This window comes from Spinacia oleracea, chromosome 6 (assembly GCF_020520425.1).
Source record: "Spinacia oleracea cultivar Varoflay chromosome 6, BTI_SOV_V1, whole genome shotgun sequence".
Classification (NCBI taxonomy): Eukaryota; Viridiplantae; Streptophyta; class Magnoliopsida; order Caryophyllales; family Amaranthaceae; genus Spinacia; species Spinacia oleracea.
The window spans coordinates 150,704,012-150,725,616 of NC_079492.1; the positions used below are offsets into that span (position 1 = coordinate 150,704,012).

Genomic DNA, 21,605 nt, shown 5'->3' on the forward strand with positions numbered 1-21,605 from the left:
TGTATAACAAATGTATAGATTTCATGCTTATTATGCCAACTGGAATAGTGGATGCTAATGAGACGAATCTCTCTCATTTATAGATGTTAAACAACCTAAATTACTGCCATTTTATACTTCCATTTTAAAATAACAAAAAAGAGTTTTTTTCACACTATGAGTATGAAATTAACTATGTTTTGAGTTTCGGACACAAATAAGTGCTTGATTGGTTTAACATAAGGAAATAGTGGATTATTTTTCACACTAGGAAATGTATAACTTCCACTTAACCTAGGTATAAGTAAAATTTTCCATTCTTTATAGAAATTTTAATACTCGTGTTTTCTTTTGTCAACCAAACTAACTTTTTAGTAAAATAAGTTCAGATTAAATAAGTTAAACATCGATTAATCTACCCACTTAAACTGTAAGAATACTTTGTCAAGACTAGTAATCTAGGGAGTGGATTAAGACTTGTGACTTCCCACATAACAACAAAAGAATCTTTAGGAATCCTAGATATTTTGTTTCCTTACGTTATCTTCAATCATTTACATACGCATAAACATTATTTTGGGTTCAAACAAAACCATTACTTTGAATCTATTTGGTATCCTAATATCCTACGGCAACTACAACAAACATCCAATATCTTTGCTGAAATCCTAAAACAGGTGTGAGGTCCCTTTTTTCCTACTACATCAACTATTTATCACTTTATTTCTATCACTTAACTCAAAAACAACAACAAAAATGGAGAGAAGAAAGTTCCTAAGTTTACTTTCACTTGTACTTATAACTTTCATTGTTTTCATCTTCATATTCGACAACCTTCCTTCTTCTACGAACTTCCACTCTGTTAACAAGGCGGCGGTTGAACTCGAGTTAGCTCAACCGCCGCCACGTAAGCTCACTCGCCATGTCCATGTGTCTGACATGGCGAGTCACCCGTTGGACCCACTTACGGTCCAAGAGGTGAACCGTGTCCGGTCTATTGTTACCACTCACGCGCTCTTTAAGACGGCTAAGAAGTACGCGCTTCACTCGGTTGTGTTAGAGGAGCCACAGAAACCAAGTGTTTTGAGATGGAAGGAGGGTGATCCACTTCTTCCTAGGAAGGCTTCTGTTATAGCACGTGTTGATGGGGGGACTCACGTGATGAGTGTTGACTTGGGTTCGGGTCGGGTTGAGATGGTTGATGTTGGGGAAGTGTCCGGGTACCCGACTATGACTATTGAAGATATGAATACGGCGACGTTTACACCGTTGGAGAGTAAGGAGTTTAATCGGACGGTTGTGGATCGTGGGGTTGATTTGGAGGACTTGGCTTGTTTGCCCATTTCTACTGGTATGCTCTTGCTCCACTCTTCAAAGTGTTCATAGAAATAGTTTTTTTGCAAGTTGTTTCTGCCAATTTTTTAGTATAAAATACAGAGTATAATATCATTATACATACTTTTTTTTATCGAAAAGTTGTTACGGAGTATATATGAAGTATGAAGTATTATATGATATTAATAGTATTTTATACCGTATTTTATAATATCGTCCTATGCAAATCAATACGGTTGTTTAGATGAATTGGAGTACATTGCTACTCCGTAATTTGTTATCCATGAAACGAGATCAAATCTTGTCTACGAATTTACTTATGTAAATGTACGTCCAATGTACAAGTATTTTGTATACGTAATTATGATCAGAGGGAGTACTCCATACATGATAAGGTGATCATCAAATTCATAGTACTAGCTAGACATCAATTGAAAAGGAAATAATTATAATAAAATTTATTTATTTTACATAATTTTAGAATCATATATGGTGCAAATAATCATGTGTAGGTTGGTATGGTAAGAAAGAGGAGAAAAGGAGGTTGATTAAGGTACAATGCTACTCCATGGAAGACACTACAAATTTCTACATGAGACCTATTGAAGGATTAACAGTAATTGTAGATATGGATACTAATCAAGTGGTTGAAATTTCTGATAATGGAAAAGATATTCCCATTCCTAAAGCTGCCAACACAGAGTATCGTTTTGCGGCCCAAAAAAATAACATCCACCATAAAATCAAGCCCATCAACCCAATATCCATTGAGCAGCCCAAAGGCCCAAGCTTTACTGTAGAGAATGGACACATGATTAAATGGGCCAATTGGGAATTTCACCTCAAACCCGACCCGAGAGCCGGGGTGATCATATCCCGGGCCATGTTCCGAGACCCGGATACTGAGGAGCTAAGGAATGTCATGTACAAAGGGATGGCCTCAGAGTTGTTTGTTCCTTACATGGATCCGAGTGATGCATGGTATTTTAAGACGTATATGGATGCGGGTGAATATGGGTTCGGGTTAACGGCAATGCCACTTGACCCGCTTAACGATTGTCCGAGAAATGCATATTACATGGATGGTGTGTTTGCTGCTGGGGATGGAAGGCCTTATGTGAGATCAAATATGGTTTGTGTGTTTGAGAGCTATACGGGTGATATCGGGTGGCGACATTCCGAGAGTCCGATCACGGGCATGGAGGTAACTTTCTTCGGATTATTCTTGCGTGCATCTGGTTCACAATGATATTATCGTTGAGCCAAAGCCAACAGTTTACTCTAGCACTCATTTTACCTACATAGTGAATCTTTATTGTTCACATAATGACTATAATAAATTAAACACATATTTTCTTAGATACAATAACTATTTTTTGAATCAAAGTAACCCTACCCTGTGTTTTTAAAGAGAATCGTGACTTAAAATTACATTATTCAAACACAATATGTAATAACAACACCAATTTGAAACTTTTCTCATAATAATTCTAATAAACACGTCAAAATAAATTAAAATTAGTGAGTTTTATGCCCTTGACTTTAATGGTTGGTTTTAAAAGGTCACACTTTTCTTATAATGTTCTATTTATTTGTTTTCATGCAGATCCGTGAGGCAAGGCCAAAAGTGACCTTAGTTGTTAGAATGGCAGCATCAGTAGCAAACTATGATTACATTGTGGATTGGGAATTCCAAACTGATGGTGTCGTTAAGATAAAGGTTCGTATACTTGTGATCACATTACTAATACAAATTACACTATCAACGTGACAGTTTTTCTAGACAACGTATATACATAGTAATCATATTTCAGTATTCCTTATGATACAATTGTTGCAGGTAGGATTAAGTGGTATACTGATGGTGAAAGCCACACCATACACGAACACGAACCAAGTACCGAATCACGATGACCTCTACGGCACCTTACTATCTGAAAATGTCATTGGTGTTATCCATGACCATTTCATCACATTCTATCTTGACATGGATGTTGATGGATCGGATAATTCGTTCGTGAAAGTGAACCTGAAAAGGCAACAAACCTCCCCTGGAGAGTCACCTAGGACTAGTTACTTGAAAGCCACAAGGAGTACTGCAAAGACCGAGAAAGATGCACAAATCAAGCTCAAACTTTACGACCCATCTGAATTTCATGTGATTAATCCGAATAAAAAGACTCGGGTAGGGAACCCAGTTGGGTATAAGGTGGTTCCTGCTGGCACCGCGGCTAGCCTACTTGATCTCGAGGATCCACCCCAAAAGAGAGGGGCATTTACCAACAACCAAATATGGGTCACCCCGTATAATAGAAGCGAAGAGTGGGCTGGTGGGTTGTTTGTTTACCAAAGCCACGGCGAAGACACCCTCGCTACCTGGTCTGAAAGGTAAGAATACATTATATACTTTATATGTTGAATATGATAATAGACCAAAATATTCGATAGGCTCAATATGTTAACTTGACCAAAATACTGAGTAAATATATTTTCTATGATAGATATATCAATTTGACTAAAATATTACCAAAATCGTCTAAAATTGTCATATTCTATATTCTTATTTTATTTGTTTCCATAAACATTTTATACAAAAGGAGAGAATAAAATCATTAATAAAGTAGATATGTTTTTTTAGGAAATGGGTTTTTGGTGAGAAAATTTTGCACGAGGAAGTGAAATGTGTCATTCCCGATGTCGGTTTTAGTATAATGTAATAGATGCTCTGATTAGAGATACTTAGAAAGGATAGAATTTTATTTTGCAGGGATAGGGAAATAGAGAACAAGGATATTGTGTTGTGGTACACCTTAGGATTCCATCACATACCTTGTCAGGAAGACTTTCCGATCATGCCAACAGTGTCTTCAAGCTTTTCTTTGAAGCCTGTCAATTTCTTTGAGAGAAATCCAATCCTCGGAATGCCTCCGAACTTTGAAAAGGACCTCCCAGTTTGCCAGGCAGCTTCGTCAGCTTCTTGAAAGGGGTATGATTCTGAGCCTGAGTCTGTTAATTATACGTTGTATGATTCTGCAACATGTAAGGCAAATTCGCAAACTCAAGATTCCTGATAGTGATACCCATTGTATATATGAATCTCACAACATGGGGAATAATAAGTTGCCCTTTTACTCTTCTGGTATGTTGTGTTCTCCTTTTGATTTCAACAGTTAGCTAAGCATCCCAATATGCAAGTTTCAGAAACCTGATTTAATATGAGATCGAAAAATGCATTACAATTTACAAGTGTTCAATTCATGGAATTCTAGCTAGTTTTAAATTGGCCTTTTTGAGTTTTGATCCTATACTTTAGGTCAGATTCTGAAGAAAGATCTCCCTTTTTTATGCACACAGGACTTTCATCAACTACAAGTTTTTCACTACAAACGAATAGAATGCTCTATATGCCTTTAGATTTAACAGAAAGTTCAATACCTATATAAAGACTGGAAAAGTGGAAGTATGAGAAAACATAAGAGTATGATTTTATTTTACTTGTGATTAGAAAAATACAAGATCCTTGTACATGAAACCAATCATTAGCTCCCAATTCCCAACTATAAATCAGTTTCCTAGTAACTGTTCCTAGTGTATCATTACTTGAGCGCAGTTAGTTGCATGCATGAATCTTTAGCAACTGGTACAAACAACTTAGGACTTCTAAAGATAAATGAACCTTAATCTATAGGTTTAAATAGATTTTGTCAGCAAGATTGACTGATGGTTGTCAGATAAGTTATCTAAGGTACTGTAGTTTCTGAACAGTACAGGAAGCCACTGGGAGAAGAACATACCAAAACCAAACCAGTACGGAGTACTAATATTATGATGATTTTTTTTATCCCGCTAAAAAAAACACTACTAATGAGCAGCCCTGCAGATAGGATTTTGTATGCCGTTGATTCAGAACAGGAAGGTAAATTTCCTGGGTAAGTGGCAATCCAAGTTAAACCTCAATATGCTATGGTTAATTATCTAATGATTTTTGGTTCAAAGTCTTCAAACTGTCTATCTGACAAGGGTTCTTAAGGTCAAACGAGTAGTCCGAGTATGTAACATAGCATCTAGCAAAAACCCTAGTCAAAGAACAAGATTTTTACAGGGGACAATTTATGGTGAGGAAGAAAACACACTCAATACCACAAGATTATAGCAATAGCAATAGCAATAGCAATAGCAATAGCAATAGCAGCCACAATCTTACTCTTTTTCTGGTTTAGGTGTTGGCTATACGTGCAAACAATATCTATCACCAATCACGACCACAAGATTCAACAAAAATTGTCTATTGCTATTTGTCTGGACAGCAGAAAAAAACAAATAAATTTAAACACCAGACTGAAATAGCAGGGAAAAACTGAATGAAAATGAAAGGCAGTGACTTACAGAACAATATGGTCCTCTAAAGAGAGGAAGGTCATATTCAGTAGATATATGAAATCTTATATCGAGACTTCATTGCCTTCTTACTGCATCGTAGCTATTGGGTCCGTTGAATGTTCGTGACACAGGCATAAGATTTTTGCAACCTGTCTGCTAGAATTACATATATGCAAGAAAATTTTGAGTAAGCATGTAAATCTCATATTAACTTAATCTGAAATATAAAAATTACCGCCTAATTACAAAGTACCGTGATCTTAGAACAAAGAGAACCGATACATGAAGGTACTGTAAAGTGTAAACCTGTATTGAGACTCTGCCTCTATCTAGTGCACACTCAGCTAGTCAGCTTCAAGCAAGAAAAGTAAGTATAGCATAGCAATCACATTGCTTACTGAATTATTCATAATAGCATAAGATTTAATTTTATTTTCTTGTTTTTATTTTCGAACAACCAAATAGATATGCCTTGTAGTTACTTAAATACTAATCTTTATATGTATAAAGATCCAAGCTGGAGAGTCTCGGACTTGGGACAGCAAGCAAAGGTTTTGCTTTTTTCACGACAATTCCAAATCTTTCAGATGTATCAACCTCCATTGAGCCGTCTGGTAACTTCCACTTGAAAGCATGCAGCAGTGATGCCAAAACAAGCATTGAAATCTTCTCTGCAAGTGGAATACCGGGACATTTTCTTCTTTCAGACCCAAATGGAAGATACTGAAAATGGTTGCCGAAGTAGTCCATTTTCTCAGAAGCAGTCCCACTTAAAAACCTCTCAGGTTGAAACAGTAATGGATCTTCCCAGAACTGCGGGTCTCTCTGAATAGCATATACATTCAGGAAAACACGAGCACCCTTTGGCACCGTGTATCCCCCTATACTAGAATCCTTGCTCGGACAATGGGGAATGAGCATAGGCAGAGACCGGTGCAAACGAAGTGTCTCCTTCACAACTGCATTCAGATACTTCAACTTGGGCAACTTCTTCAACTGTACTATTCAACCCTACAACATCAACCAATTCTTCTTGGACTTTCCTCATTACTTGTGCATGTTGCAACACCTCCGCCATAGCATTCAAGCATAGCAGCTGTTGTATCTGTTCCCCCGCTCACAGCATCCTAAAAGAAAAAGTAAAAGTACGTAAATACTGAGCATATATAAAAGAGGATGAGAAAACTGAAAATCAATAGTTGGAGATGGTGTATACCATGAGTATGGCCTTAACTTGAGGCAAAGTTAGAGAAGTTGCAGGATCTTCAAATTTGGTAAGCTGTAAGAGGTACCCGAGAAAACCCTTCTGCTTATTATTTTCTCCAGTGCTGTGCCTATTAATGGCTGAATCAAGGATATATTCACTGCGTCCAGTGATCTTCTTCATTCTGCGCGTTATCCCCTGTAAATCAAACCAAACAAGCAAAGGAAAAAGGTCTGAAATATTTGGTGCCCCTAAAAGTTCCATTTGTTCAGTAACAACAGCTCGAAATTCAGCATCAATAGCAGTATCCTCACCCCCCTTCAGTGTATCTCCCCATATCATGCTCATTACTGAGCTGACAATGGTAATAAAAGCGAATTCCCCTACATCAACAGGCTTACCAGCCTTTCTATGGATTTCATACATCATTTTATTCACATGTTTCTTCCTGAGATAATAACTAGCATCAAGGCGAGCATTACTCATCAACTCACTGACGAAAATCTTCCTCATCTTTCGCCATTCATGTCCATAATTGGAAAAGGCGATATCCATTGTCCCGAAACAAAAACTCCTTGCAGCAGCAGTGGGATCACCCCGATTAGCAAAAGTGATATCTTGGTCCCTTAGCACCTCTTTAACTAGAGATGATGAGGTGATCACAGTGCATTTTTTAATTCCAAGCCGGAATTTAAAGATTGGACCATATATGCTTGCTAATTCTTTGAAGCTTTGGTGGAGATTAGAGCCCAGAAAAGGCAGATATCCAACTAAAGGCAAGCCACGCGGTCCAGGAGGCAGAGGAGGTTTCTGGTCATACTGTCTCTTGATGAAGAAAATGAACCAAAAAATAAAGAGCAAGGGGATTACGGTGGTAAAGATGATTTGGGAAGTGTCATCAGTTATATTGCTAGTATTCAACCACCATGACCACAGATTTATTGCATCAGGGAACATGCTGGTTATAATGAGAAAATGAAGAGGAAGACTGAAATGGTTAGGCCTAACTAAATTAATGGTGTAAATGGGAGATTGCATGTATTCTGGTTTCTGGACAATAAATAGGCATGCAACAGAAACTACTTAATGACAAAATAGGGTGCAGATGAAAATATCCAGCATCAAGCCAAATGACAATATCTCTTTCATTTCAAGCTCAAAAAGGGTCCACCAACATCTCATATGTGGTAGTGAATGTTTTTAATTGAGTTCAGGTCATAACTCTTATACTACTATAATCAGATTATCTCTTTCTTTCCTGCACATTGACCCGAATTTGCAAATGGATATGTCCCTGAAAGTAGACTTAGAGAGGCAGTGACAACTATATGGAGTCTGAAGATAAGGCCGGAAGAAATTAATGGGTTTCACAGAATTTTAGGATGAGGCCGGAGTAGTGGCAATGGAAGGAGGCAAAGAGAGGGGAAGTCACCTAGATAGTGAGAAGATTGTTAGAATTGCAGATAGCATCAACAGCCTACAAAGTAGCCAACAACTTTCACAGCCAAATTTCCATTACAATTCAGTAAGCGGGAAGGATTCTCATTGTTATGGCTTCCGTCATATGGTTCTTCACACAATCGATCATGGCCCTTTACTGCTGTCTGCAGACAATAGTACAGGGTCAGTTGTGTAACACTTTAATCCTGATAAAGGAACATCAGCAATGTTCATTGTACACTTAAAAACTTAGAAAAAAAACATCATGAGTTGCCCAAGTGTCAAACTCGGTTAGCTAACGAAAATTTCCAAAGTCCAAGCATCTGGAAAACACCCTAGTCACAGAACAAGATTTTAACATGGGAAATTTTGGGGTGAGGAAGAGAATACTCTCACTCAAACATTGGATAATTTGGACTTTTTGGGAACCGAAAAGTTAGGGGTCCGGATGCTTCCCATAAATCTCATGGGTGACAGGGAGGCATATTGGGTGTTTACAACCATATACTTAGGGTCTTAAATGTCATTTTAGCTGATCTTGTTACAAAACTCATGTTGTTGAATCAAAGTCATTCCGAACCTTGATCAACTAGTGGGGTTTTAAGGTTCCAAAATTGCTTATATGACAGCCGGAAAAATTCCCCCAATTTTGGGACTTTCCGACACCAGATCCCGAAATCTCCAAATTTGGTCAATAAACATGAATTAAACTTCAATTTTGGATAATCTGGACATTTTTAGACCCCAAAAGATTATGGGTACAGTTATCCATATACAGTCAAGAGGCGAAAAGATTATGGGTACAGTTATCTCACGGGTCCCCAAGAGGCATATTGGGTGTTTAGAACCATCTACTTCGCCTCTTAAATGTCATTAACTCAAGTTGTTGAATTGGAGGTCATTCCTAATCTTTAAGGGACCAACTAGTGGGTTTTTAAGGTTCTGAAATTTCTCATACGGCAACCAGAGACATTCCCCAAAATTTTGGGACTTCCCCACACCAGGCCCTGTAATCTCCAAATTTGGTAAAAAATGTATATTAGCCTTCAATTTTGGATAATTTGACTTTTTCGAACCCTGGAAGGTTAAAAATCGGATGCTTCCCATATATCCAAAGGGTCCCCGAGAGGCATATAATTGGGTGTTTAGAACCATCTACTTCTCCTCTTAATCGTCATTTTATCCGGTTTTCTTACAAAAGCCATGTTGTTAAATCAAGATCATTCCTAGCCTTTAAGGGACCAACAAGTGGGTTTTTAAGGTTCTGAAATTCCTTATATGACTACCAGGGACATTCCCCAAAATTTTGGGACTTCCCCACAACGGGTCTCGTAATCTCCAAATTTGGATATTTTGGATTTTTCGGACCCCGAATGCTTCCTAAATACCCCATGAGTCCCTGTGAGGCATATTAGGTGTTAAGAACCATCTATTTCGCCTCTTAAATGTCATTTTAGCCGGTTTTCTTACAAAACTCACGTTGTTGAATCAAGAACATTCCGAGCCTTTAAGGCAGGTAAGATAAGTTCAGGAAAAATAAGGGTTAACCAAGTATAATTTATAACTAAAATCAGTTTTGATAAGTTCTAATAAGTTCAGATAAGTTCAGTTAAGTTCAGATAAGTTCAGTTAAGTTCATATAAGTTCAGTTCAGGAAAAATAAGTGAAAATCAGGTGAATAAAACGCACCCTAAGGGACCAACTAATGGGTTTTTAAGGTTCCAAAATTCCTTATATGACCGCAGGAGACATTCCCAAACAAATTTGGACTTTCCGACACCAGGTCCGTAATCTCAAAATTTGGCCAAAAAATGTATATTATAGGATTATATCCTTCAATTATGGATAATTTGGACATTTTCGGACCTCGAAAGGTTAGGGGTCTGGATGCTTTCCCTATACCTATGAATTACCGGGTGCCGGAGTCATCTCCCAAAAATGTTGGGACTTTCCGACACCGGGTCCTGAATTCTTCAAATTTAATAAAAAATCGTGTGATAACTTTTTATTATTTATGGTATGTTGTGTTCTCCTTTTGATTTCAACAGTGAGCTAAGCATCCCAATATGCAAGTTTCAGAAACCTGATTTAATATGAGATTGAAAAATTCATTACAACTGCTCAATTCATGGACTTCTAGCTAGTTTAAGTTGGCCTTTTGAGTTTTGATCCTATACTTGAAGTCACTTTGTGATGAAAGATCTCCCTTTTTTATGCAAGGAGGACTATCATCAATTACGGTTTTTCACTACAAACGAATACAGTAGAATGTGCTATATGCCTATATATCTAACAGAGAGTTCAGTCTCAAATGTTTTTAGACAGGCTGGAAAAGCAGGAGCATGGAAAAATATAGAGTTTGGTTGTGATGATAAAATACAAAATCTTTGTACATGGAATCAATCAGTTTCCTAATAACTACGGGGCGGGTGGAATAGGGTGCATAAATCAGTTTCATAATAACTATTACTAGCGTATCCGTGAGGCGCAGTTAGCTGCATGAACCTTTAGTCACTATAAGTCTATAACAAGAAATACTCCTACAGATAAATGAACCTTAATCTCTTGGGGGTTTAAACAGATTTTGTCAGCAAGATCGCCTTGTGATTGTCAGATAAGTTATCTAATGCATAGTAGTTTCTGAACACTATAGGATGCCACTGGGAGAAGAACATACCAAAACCTCCAAGTTAAACCTCAATATGCTATGGTTATCAGTTATCTAACAAAAAATTCTATGATTTTTGGTTCAAAATGTAGTCTCTATCTGACAAGGGTACTTAAGGTGAAACGAAAAGTCCGAGTATGTAGCATAGCATCTAGCAAACACCTTAGTCACAGAAAAAGATTTTTACAGGGACAATTTACGGTGAGGAAGAAAATACACTCAAGACCACAAGATTATAGCAATATAGCAGTCACACTCATACTCTTTTTCTGCTTTAGGTGTTGGCTATATGTGCAAACAATCGATCATCAATCACGACCCACATATCAACAAAAAATGTCTATTGCTAATTGTCTGGACAGCAGACAAAAACAAATAAATTTAAACACCAGACTTAAATAGCAAGGAAACTGATTGAAAATGACTAGGAAAGGCAGTGACTTACAGAACAGCATGGTCCTCTAATTTGTTTGCTTAGAGGCTGCACACGCGATAAGGAAGGTCATGCTCAGCAGATATATGAAATCCTATATTGAGACTTCATTGCCTTCTTACTGCATCGGAGCTATTAGGTTCTGTTGGATGTTTGTGACACGGCATAAGATTTTTGCAACCTGTCTGCTAGAATTACATATATGCAAGAAAATTTTGAGTAAGCATGTACATCTCATGTTAGCTTAATCTGAAATATAAAAAAATTACCGCCTAATTACAAACTACAGTGATCTTTAAAACAAAGAGAACCGATACATGAAGGTACTGTAAACCTGTATTGAGACTCTGCCTCTATCTAGTGCACACTCAGCTAGTCAGCTTCAAGCAAGAAAAGTAAGTATAGCATAGCAATCACATTGCTTACTGAATTATTCATAATAGCATAAGATTTAATTTAATTTTCTTGTTTTTATTTCTGAACAACCAAATAGATATGCCTTGTAGTTACTTTAATACTAATCTTTATATGTATAAAGATCCAAGCTGGAGAGTCTCGGACTTGGGACAGCAAGCAAAGGTTTTGCTTTTTTCACGACAATTCCAAATCTTTCAGATGTATCAACCTCCATTGAGCCGTCTGGTAACTTCCATTTGAAAGCATGCAGCAGTGATGCCAAAACAAGCATTGAAATCTTCTCTGCAAGTGGAATACCGGGACATTTTCTTCTTCCAGACCCAAATGGAAGATACTGAAAATGGTTGCCGAAGTAGTCCATTTTCTCAGAAGCAGTCCCACTTAAAAACCTCTCAGGTTGAAACAGTAATGGATCTTCCCAGAACTGCGGGTCTCTCTGAATAGCATATACATTCAGGAAAACACGAGCACCCTTTGGCACCGTGTATCCCCCTGTACTAGAATCCTTGCTCGGACAATGGGGAATGAGCATAGGCAGAGACGGGTGCAAACGAAGTGTCTCCTTCACAACTGCATTCAGATACTTCAACTTGGGCAAATGTTCCTCTTCAACTGTACTATTCAACCCTACAACATCAACCAACATCAACTGCATTCAGATACTTCAATTTGGTATAGTATATCCCCCTATACTAGAAGGCTTGTTTGGACAATGGGGAACTAGAAGAGGCAGAGATGGATGCAAACGCAATGTTTCTTTCACAACTGCATTTAGACACTTCAACTTAGGCAAATGAACCTCTTCAACCATACTGTTTAATCCCACAATCTCAGTCAATTCTTCTTGGACTTTCTTCATTGTTTGTGCATGTTGCAACACCTCCGCCATAGCCCATTCAAGCATAGCAGCTGTTGTATCTGTTCCCCCAGTCATAGCGTCCTAAAAGAAAAAGCACAAATACATAAATACTGAGAAAGAAAAAGTAAAAATACATAAATACTGAGCATATATAAAAGAGGATGAGGGGGAATATACCGTGAGTATGGCCTTAACTTGAGGCAAGGTTAGAGAAGTTGCAGGATCTTCAAATTTGGTAAGCTGTAAGAGGTACCCAAGAAAGCCCTTCTGCTTATTATTTTCTCCAGTGTTTTGACTATTTATGGCTAAATCAAGGATATGTTCACTGCATCCAGTGAGCTTCTTCATTCTGTGTGCTATCCCCTGTAAATCAAACCTAGCAAGAAAAGGGAAAAGGTCTGAAATATTTGGTGTCCCTAAGAGTTCCATTTGTTCAGTTGCAACAGCTCGATATTTAGCATCAACAGCAGTACCCTCAGCCCCCTTCAGTGTATCTCCCCATATCATGCTCATTACTGAGCTGACAATGGCAACAAAAGTTAATTCCCCTACATCAACAAGCTGACCAGCCTTTGTATGAATTTCATACATCATTTTCTTCACATGCTGCTTCCTGAGATAATAACTAGCATCAAGGCGAGCATTACTCATCAACTCACTGAAGAAAATCTTCCTCATCTTTCGCCATTCATGTCCATAATTGGAAAAGGCGATATCCATTGTCCCGAATAAAAGACCTCTTGCAGCAGCAGTGGGATCTCCCCGGTTAGCAAAGTGACATCTTGGTCCCTTAGCACCTCTTTAACTAGAGAGGGTGAGGTGATCACAATGCATTCTTTAATTCCAAGCCGGAATTTAAAGATTGGACCATATACACTGGCTAACTCTTTGAAGCTCTGGTGAAGATTAGAACCCAGAAAAGGAAGATATCCAACTAAAGGCAAGCCACGAGGTCCAGGAGGCAGCGGAAGTTTCTTCCCATACTGCCTCTTTATGAAGAAAATGAACCAAAAAATAAAGAGAAAGGGGATTACGGTGGACAAGATGATTTGGGAAGTTTCAGCAGTTATATTGCTAGTAATCCACCACCATGACCACACACTAGTTGCGCCCTGTGACATGTTAGTATGTGGAAAAGAAGAAAGAGATTGCGTAGATAAGCTTAGACAAGCTTAACATATATAATGGGAGTGACGGAGTGTACTGTAGGACCTTAAAAAATCACAAATAATGCAGTTGCAATAACTCAATTATCGAGCATGAAGCTAAATGACAACTCGTCCTGTAGTACTGCAGGAAGTCTCTACAAAATAAGCATCTTACCCTGCAAGCTCTAGAAAAGGTCAACAACATATCATGTGTAATACTGTGTTTCAGAAAGGTTCTATTCACATATATTTTTGTAATAGTCATGACATAACCACAGCGAACTATAGGCAGCTAGGATAATGAAACAATTAATTCTGGACGGAGGGAATATAATAAAAGAAAGTAAAAAAAGGATAATTTAGATATTAGACATATACAACAGATGTGTAGAGAGAAATTTATGTACCCATGCCTTCTCTTTGCCTCTTTATATCTGTTGTATGTAGATGTACAGAGAGAATTTCTGTGATCTGGTTCAGTTCACTTCACCAGACTGGTGGCTTCCTGCGACATTATAAGCAAGATAAGCCACTGTATTATAGTTAACAAATTACATGATAGAAGTATACTAATATTGCATAAATAAGGTATGTGTTGTAGGTTCTGGAAAGTTCTAACCTTTGTATGAATAAAGCTCAAAGCTGAGTCTTGGACTTGGAACAGCAATCAGAGGTTCTGATTTTTTCACAACAATTCCAAATTTCTCAGAGAAATCAACCTCAACTGTGTAATTTGGTAACTTCCATTCGAAAGAATGCAGTAGGGAAGCTAACACAAGGACTGACATCCTCTCTGCTAGTGAAATACCAGGACATATTCTCCTCCCAGACCCAAAAGGAAGAAACTGAAAGTGGTTGCCCAAGTAGTGCACACTTTCAGAAGATGTGCTTAAAAACCGTTCAGGTTGAAACATCAATGGATCTTCCCAAAACTGCGGGTCTCTCTGAATAGCATATACATTCAGGAAAATACGAGCACCCTTTGGCACCGCGTATCCCCCTATACTAGAATCCTTGCTCGGACAATGGGGAATGAGCATAGGCAGAGATGGGTGCAAACGAAGTGTCTCCTTCACAACTGCATTCAGATACTTCAACTTGGGAAAATGTTCTTCTTCAACTGTACTATTCAACCCTACTACCTCAGTTAATTCTTCTTGGACTTTCCTCAGTACTTGTTGATGCTGCAGCATCTCTGCCATAGCCCATTCAACCATAGCAGCTGTTGTATCTGTTGCCCCAACCACAGTGTCCTGAAAGTTGAAGCAAAGAAATATAAATATATATAGTTTTAAAATGGATGAGAAATTTGAAAAGTTATATTTGGAGGTGATATGTACCAAGAGTATGGCTTTAACTTGTGGCAAGGTTAACGAAGTTGCAGGATCTTCAAGTTTGGTAAGCTGCAAGAGGTGCCCCAGAAAATCCTTCGGCTCATTAGTTTCTGCAGTGTTGTAATGACATATGGCTGCATCAAGGATATTTTCACAGCGGAGAGAGATCATCTTCATTTTACGCTCTATCCCCTGTAAATCGAACCAAGCAAGCAAAGGAAAAAGGTCTGAAATATTTGGTGCCCCTAAGAGTTCCACATTTTCAGCTATGACAGCACGAAATTCTGCATTAATTATAGAACTCTTATCTCCTTTCAACGTATCCCCCCATATCATGCTCAATACTGAACTGACAATGGTAAAAAAAGTTAATTCACCTATATCAACCAGCTGACCAGCTTTTTCACAAGTCTCATACATCATTTTTTTTACCTGCAGTTTCCTGAGATGATAGGTAGCATCAAGGCTAGCGTGACTCATCATTTGACTGACGAAAATCTTCCTCATCTTCCGCCATTCAAAACCATAATCGGAGAACCCAATATCCATTGTCCCAAACAAAACGCTCCTTGCAGCAACAGTAGGATCACCCCGGTTAGCAAAAGTGATATCTTGGTCCCTTACCACCTCTTTAACTAGAGAGGGTGAAGTGACCACAATATATTCTTTAATTCCAAGCTGAACTTTAAAGATCGGACCATATATACTGGCTAACTCTTTGAAGCTTTGGTGGAGATTAGAGCCCAGAAAGGGCAAATAGCCAACTAAAGGCAAGCCACGCGGTCTAGGAGGCAAAGGAAGTTTCTTCTCATTCTGCCTCCTGATGGAGAAAATGAACCAAAAAATAACCAACAAAAGGACTATGGTGGTCAAAATATTTCGGTAAGTTTCATCCGCTTGATCGCTGGTGCTCCACCACCATGACCACAAACTGGTTGCTTCCTGTGACATGTTAGTTTGTGGAAACGAATAGAGAGAATTGCATAGGCAGCACTCACTATGTTAAAAAGAATTAAGTAAGGTGTGTGCTGTGCTCAGGACCTCAAAAACTCCTGATGATAGAATAGTTACACACAACTATTATCTAGTATGGAGCAAATGACAAACAATACTCGTCCTCTAGCTATATAGGAAGTTTTTAACGAAAGAAGTAGATTTCATTGCAAGCTCTAGGGAGGGTCCACTAACATCTCATGTGTGGTGGTTATGCTTGAAGTCCTATTTCCCTTCCTGCTTTTTTAAACACTTCAAACTGTAATCAAACAAATAGCTTCAAACACAAAGTTCTGCACCAACATACATGCTTAGTGCACCGGTATGAAGCTCATACTTGGCAGTTGGCACTAGCCTATGGTGATGCTTAGACCTGGTTATTGGGCGGGGTGGGTCAGGTCAGGTCAGGATCGGTGTGGGTCAAAAGCGGGTTGAATGAAATGATTTTTTTTACCGTGTCAATAATGGGCAAATCAAAGCAGGTCACCGGTCAATAACAGGCCGCCAGTGGGCGGGTCAATAAATGAACAAGGAAAATGAAAAAAAAAGTGTCATATGCGAATACAAGTGAACACGAATCTATCCATATAATTTTTTATATCACAACTATTCTAGTTTTCAAAATTAATGTGTAAAAGTTTGACCCTATATTGACCATGTCTAATAAAGGCCCTGGCCAATAAGAGCCCTATGAACATGACCCAAAACGTATACCCATTGGGTAACCCTGTCCAATAACCAGATCTAGTGATGCTACATCATGACGGAGAGTTGATGAGATATTCAGTCTCAAGCATATTAGGAATTAATACTATTTCAGGATGTCCGCAGTCCGCAAAAACTTAGTCATGTTTCCTAAATGTAATCCACACCATAAAAAGACGAATGTTCCCATACTGTAAGCCCCCTGACTACAGTTTCTACTCAAAGATAAAGCAACACCATGCTAAAGTCCTCAATCAAAGTAAATGTATGATCTGTGAATTGGTGGAAATATAATATTTAGACCCCAAACCATTTAAGGATACAGAGATTCTTAGCTATCTGTCTGTACGTCTAAATCACTACTGCAATCTAGCTTGAGTTCCGGAAGGACGATTTGCAGGTATTGCAAAGCAGGTTCCAGATAATTGACTGTAGACTAAGGGAAATACTCAAATACGTACAAAAGATCAACCTCAACTTGGATCCATAGTTATTTACACTAGAGCTCCACAACAATATTCTTCCTGAATCGCATATGAACCAGGTTCTCATCTCCTATGCGCAAATTCAAACCTAAGATAAACTTTCCAAAAGTAACAAATTTATCAAGTTCCATTGACTGTGTAATGTGTATAACCGCACCCAGATGAAGATGTTTCAACTTAGGGAGTGGGATTTGGCTGCATTGATCCTCAGCAACTTTGTTTAGCGGTAAACTTGTAACCCCTAAAACACAATCAAATCTCAACCTACTAGGGGATTTACATAGATCTTATTCACCAAGCTAAAATAAAGAATCGTTCAATAAAAGGACCAGACTTTAACAATGCTAGTTTGTCATTTGATGGATGTGGTTTTTTAACTTCAGAAGGTACTTGGATAATATTACATCTAACCAGAGCTGCGAATCTTATATTTAATCTGATACAAAGTAAAAGTAGCAGTTTCTCAGACAGGATTTGGTTTATTCAGAACTCTGAGGTTTTTTCCACCCCAAAGACATATAATCTGTACACTCCCCTGCACCCCCACCCCTTCCTTTGTATCTAATTCTATGGGTGCTTTTTTGAGGTTTTTTCGTCAATCCCGACTGTAAGAAACTCATAAAAGACGTGTTCTTTTTTACCATGAAAAGGAATGAAACAGATACTGACATTTTTTAAAAGAAAGAGAACAAAAGAACAGGTAGCAACTGGTAGATTGTGGTGGGAAGGAAACCCTTTCTTGATGGGAAAACAGCCCATCAAAATCAGACCTCATGCCTCATCTAGAAAAATGCAAGTCATGGAAGGCAATGACAAAAAAGAAAAACATAACAAACAAACAAACAGCAACCAGTGACTTCTGCAGGGGGAAATATGTGGGAAGCAAGAACTTCTTCCTTACAGGGCAAATGGCAAAACAAATCCATACCTCATCTAGAAAGCAGAATCACACATCTTTTATATGTCAATCATTGAATCTATATGCAAATAATATCATTTAGGACCACAAGATCACATCTCTATTTTGGTTTCGTCTGATAACAATTTGACAGGTTCATACATTCAAAATACTTTAAAAAGGCTCAACCATCAGACTGAGCAGCTTCTTTCCTAATAAAAAAAGAAAGTCAGAGCGAGCAGCTAAGTAGTCATTTTCAGACAGTGATAGAAGGCCAAATGAGTTGAAAAAGACTGATAAACCAGTAATCAAAAAATGCAATGGGTGCCCCTATCATCTAAATCCTTATCTTAAGAGGCTGTACTTTTTACAATGCAAGAAATATGTAGCAAGAAAGATGTGTTATCAAACCTGAAATATGTGTCTTCTTCCGGTGTATATGAAACACCATGTCTTGTTGATCGTGTTATCGACAGGGAGTCAGGAAGGTAGTTGAGATTAGAAATTTGTCAGCCAAGTTGAATTTCTCTGATAGCATAATACATCTGAGATTGAAGAATTGAGACACTTTGATTCAAGCAACTAAAATGCAATCATCAAATTACTTGATGGAAATATAGTACATCTTATTGCATTATTTGTTTATTCTTCATGAAAGACATTAGTTTCTGAGACATGCTAATCTTTGTAAGAATAAAGCTCCAAGCTGGAGAGCCTGGGACTTGGTACAGCCAACAAAGGTTTTGCTTTTTTCACAACAATTCCAAATTTCTCTGACAAATCAACCTCCACTTCGCCATTCGGTAATTTCCAATGGAAACCATGCAGTAGTGAAGCCAACACAAACACTGACATCCTCTCTGCAAGTGGAATACCTGGACAGATTCTCCTCCCAGACCCGAATGGCAGAAACTGGAAGTGGTTGCCTAAGTAGTCCATTTTATCAACAGAAGACCCGCTCAAAAACCGATCAGGTTGAAACAGTAAGGGATCTTCCCAGAGTTGAGGGTCCCTCTGAATAGTGTATACATTAAGGAAGACACGAGCTCCCTTTGGTATGGTATATCCTCCAACAATAGAACGCTCGCTTGGACAATGGGGAACGAGAAGAGCAATAGGTGGGTGCAGACGAAGTGTTTCCTTCACAACTGCATTCAGATACTTTAACTTGGGAAAATGAGCCTCTTCAACTGTATTGTTTAATCCCACAATCTCAGTAAGTTCTTCTTGGACTTTCCTCAGTACATTTGGGTGTTGCAGTATCTCTGACATAGCCCACTCAGCTAGTGCAACTGTTGTATCTGTTCCCCCAGTCACCACGTCCTAAAAGATAAAACAAATATGGTGATATTATAGACATTGAAATAAAAAGGAATATGAGACAGATATATACAAGTAAATATGTATATATATGGTTAATAGAAATAACATGAGAAAATGGAAGATTGTGTATACCATGAGCATGGCTTTGACTTGAGGCAAGGTTAGTGATGTTGTAGGATCTTCACATTTAGTAAGCTGCAAGAGATGCCCAAGGAAATCCTTCAGCTGAGTATTTTCTCCAATACTATGATGCTTAATAGCTTTATCAAGGATCACTTCACATCGTTTTGATATGATCTTCATTCTGCGCTCTATTCCCTGTAAATCAAACATAGCAAGCAAAGGAAAGAAGTCCGAAATATTTGGTGCCCCTAGAAGCTCTAGTTGTTCATCTACAACAGCTCGAAACTCAGAATTAATGACAGAACCCTCATCCCCTTTCAATGTATCCCCCCATATCATGTTCATTACAGAGCTAACAAGGGATACAAAAGCTAATTCACCTATATCAACCACCTGACCAGCTTTTTTATAGGTTTCATTCATCATTTTGTTGACCTGCTGTTTCCTGATATCATAACTGTCTTCGATCCTAGCATTACTAAGCATCTCACTAACAAATATTTTTCTCATTTTTCTCCATTCAGGGCCATAATTGGAGAAGGCAATATCCAAGGTCCCAAACAAAAGAATTTTTGCAGCAATAAGGGGTACTCGGTTAGCAAACACAACATCTTGGTCCCTAACCACCTCCTTGACTAGAGATGGAGAGGAGACCACAATGCAGTCTTTGCTTCCAAGCCGGAGCTTGAAGATTGGGCCATATAAACTGGCCAATTCTTTGAAGCTGTGATGGAGATTAGAACCCAGAAAAGGAAGATATCCTACTAAAGGCAGGCCACGCGGACCAGGAGGCAAAGGAGGTATCTCCTTGTTTTGCTTTTTGACAGAGAAAATGAACCAAAAAATAATGAACAAGGGGACCAAAGCGGTCAAGATATTTCGGGAAGTTTCATCTGCTTTATTGCTGGTACTCCACCACCATGACCACGCACTGGTTGCTTCAGGCAACATGCTTACTTATTATGAGATAATGAAGAGAGGAGAGTGAAGTGGTTAGGCCTAACTGAATCAATGATATAAATGGGAGACAATAAATAGGCAGCAAATTAATATTACAGATACATGGTACTGATGTGACAGAAATTACTCGATTAACAGATGAAAATATCTTGCATCAAGCCAAATGACTATATAGCTTTCATTGAAAGCTCAACAAGGGTCCACCAACATCTCATATGTGATGGTGAATTTTCTAAATTTTTTTCAGGTCAGTAACTCTTTAATTACATTAATTAGATATATATATTTCTTTCCTGCACATTAACTTAATTTGCAAACAGATTCAAACACTAATTCTTGCCTCAACACACAAGTAGATGTATCCATGAAAGTAGACTCAGAGAGGCAGTGACAACTTTATGAGGACGATGATGTCCTTCCTAGCTAGTTGTTAGCACTGCTAAAGATGGTACTCTGTAAAGTTCATTTCCTAGCTATACATTGAATATAAGGCCGTAATTTTCGATGGGTTTCGAAGAATTTTAGGATGAGGTCGGAGTAGTGGCGATGGAAGGATCCGGAGATAAGGGAAGTCACCTAGATAGGGAGAAAGATAACAAGAACGGCAGACAGAACCAGAATTCAGAAACCTATGTCCAGAAAGGAAACAAAAAAAAAAACTTTATGCAAATAATTATGTGTGGATTATATTGAAGAAACAATGAGAGATAGTTCATGGATAAGAAAAAAGAAAGGTGGTCCAATTTCTAAAATGCCAAGGAATTAGCCATCAATCATCATCATTTCATTAGTCATTTGTAATAAGCAGGTAAAAGAATGAAGCCTACTAGCTCATAAAGATATTGCTATTTCTCATCACGAATGGGGAAAAAAATTAAAACAAAAACTAAGCTTCACTAGGATAAAGAGAGTAAATTCACA

The 21,605-nt window shown here is 38.2% G+C and overlaps 3 protein-coding genes and 2 pseudogenes across 5 annotated transcripts; 1 reads left to right on the plus strand and 4 right to left on the minus strand.

Moving 5' to 3' along the window:
* The first annotated feature begins 84 nt into the window (after window positions 1-84).
* On the plus strand, window positions 85-4,456 carry LOC110795218 (amine oxidase [copper-containing] gamma 2). The gene is made up of 5 exons (XM_022000217.2): window positions 85-1,330; window positions 1,827-2,518; window positions 2,921-3,034; window positions 3,155-3,702; window positions 4,082-4,456. The coding sequence occupies exons 1-5, from the start codon at window positions 736-738 to the stop codon at window positions 4,293-4,295; spliced, it is 2,163 nt and encodes a 720-aa protein (XP_021855909.2). The 5' UTR covers window positions 85-735; the 3' UTR covers window positions 4,296-4,456.
* Window positions 4,457-4,608: 152 nt separating this feature from the next.
* Window positions 4,609-7,938, minus strand: LOC110780293 (flavonoid 3'-monooxygenase-like; annotated as a pseudogene).
* A 423-nt stretch (window positions 7,939-8,361) lies between these two features.
* On the minus strand, window positions 8,362-13,840 carry LOC110795224 (cytochrome P450 71AU50-like; annotated as a pseudogene).
* A 389-nt stretch (window positions 13,841-14,229) lies between these two features.
* Window positions 14,230-18,702, minus strand: LOC110795221 (flavonoid 3',5'-hydroxylase-like). 3 transcript variants are annotated; one of them, XM_056831362.1, is made up of 4 exons: window positions 15,630-15,802; window positions 15,204-15,546; window positions 14,483-15,116; window positions 14,230-14,368 (listed from the first exon to the last, which is right to left on the minus strand). In XM_056831362.1, the coding sequence occupies exons 1-4, from the start codon at window positions 15,656-15,658 to the stop codon at window positions 14,340-14,342; spliced, it is 1,035 nt and encodes a 344-aa protein (XP_056687340.1). In that variant the 5' UTR covers window positions 15,659-15,802; the 3' UTR covers window positions 14,230-14,339. The 3 variants fall into 3 exon arrangements, with proteins under 3 accessions (XP_056687340.1, XP_021855915.1, XP_021855914.1); XM_022000223.2 differs by having other exon boundaries at window positions 15,204-15,541; window positions 15,630-15,770; XM_022000222.2 differs by having other exon boundaries at window positions 15,204-18,702.
* A 144-nt stretch (window positions 18,703-18,846) lies between these two features.
* On the minus strand, window positions 18,847-21,549 carry LOC110795222 (flavonoid 3'-monooxygenase CYP75B137-like). Its single transcript, XM_022000224.2, has 2 exons — window positions 19,734-21,549; window positions 18,847-19,601 (listed from the first exon to the last, which is right to left on the minus strand). The coding sequence occupies exons 1-2, from the start codon at window positions 20,673-20,675 to the stop codon at window positions 18,957-18,959; spliced, it is 1,587 nt and encodes a 528-aa protein (XP_021855916.1). The 5' UTR covers window positions 20,676-21,549; the 3' UTR covers window positions 18,847-18,956.
* Between the last annotated feature and the right edge of the window lie 56 nt (window positions 21,550-21,605).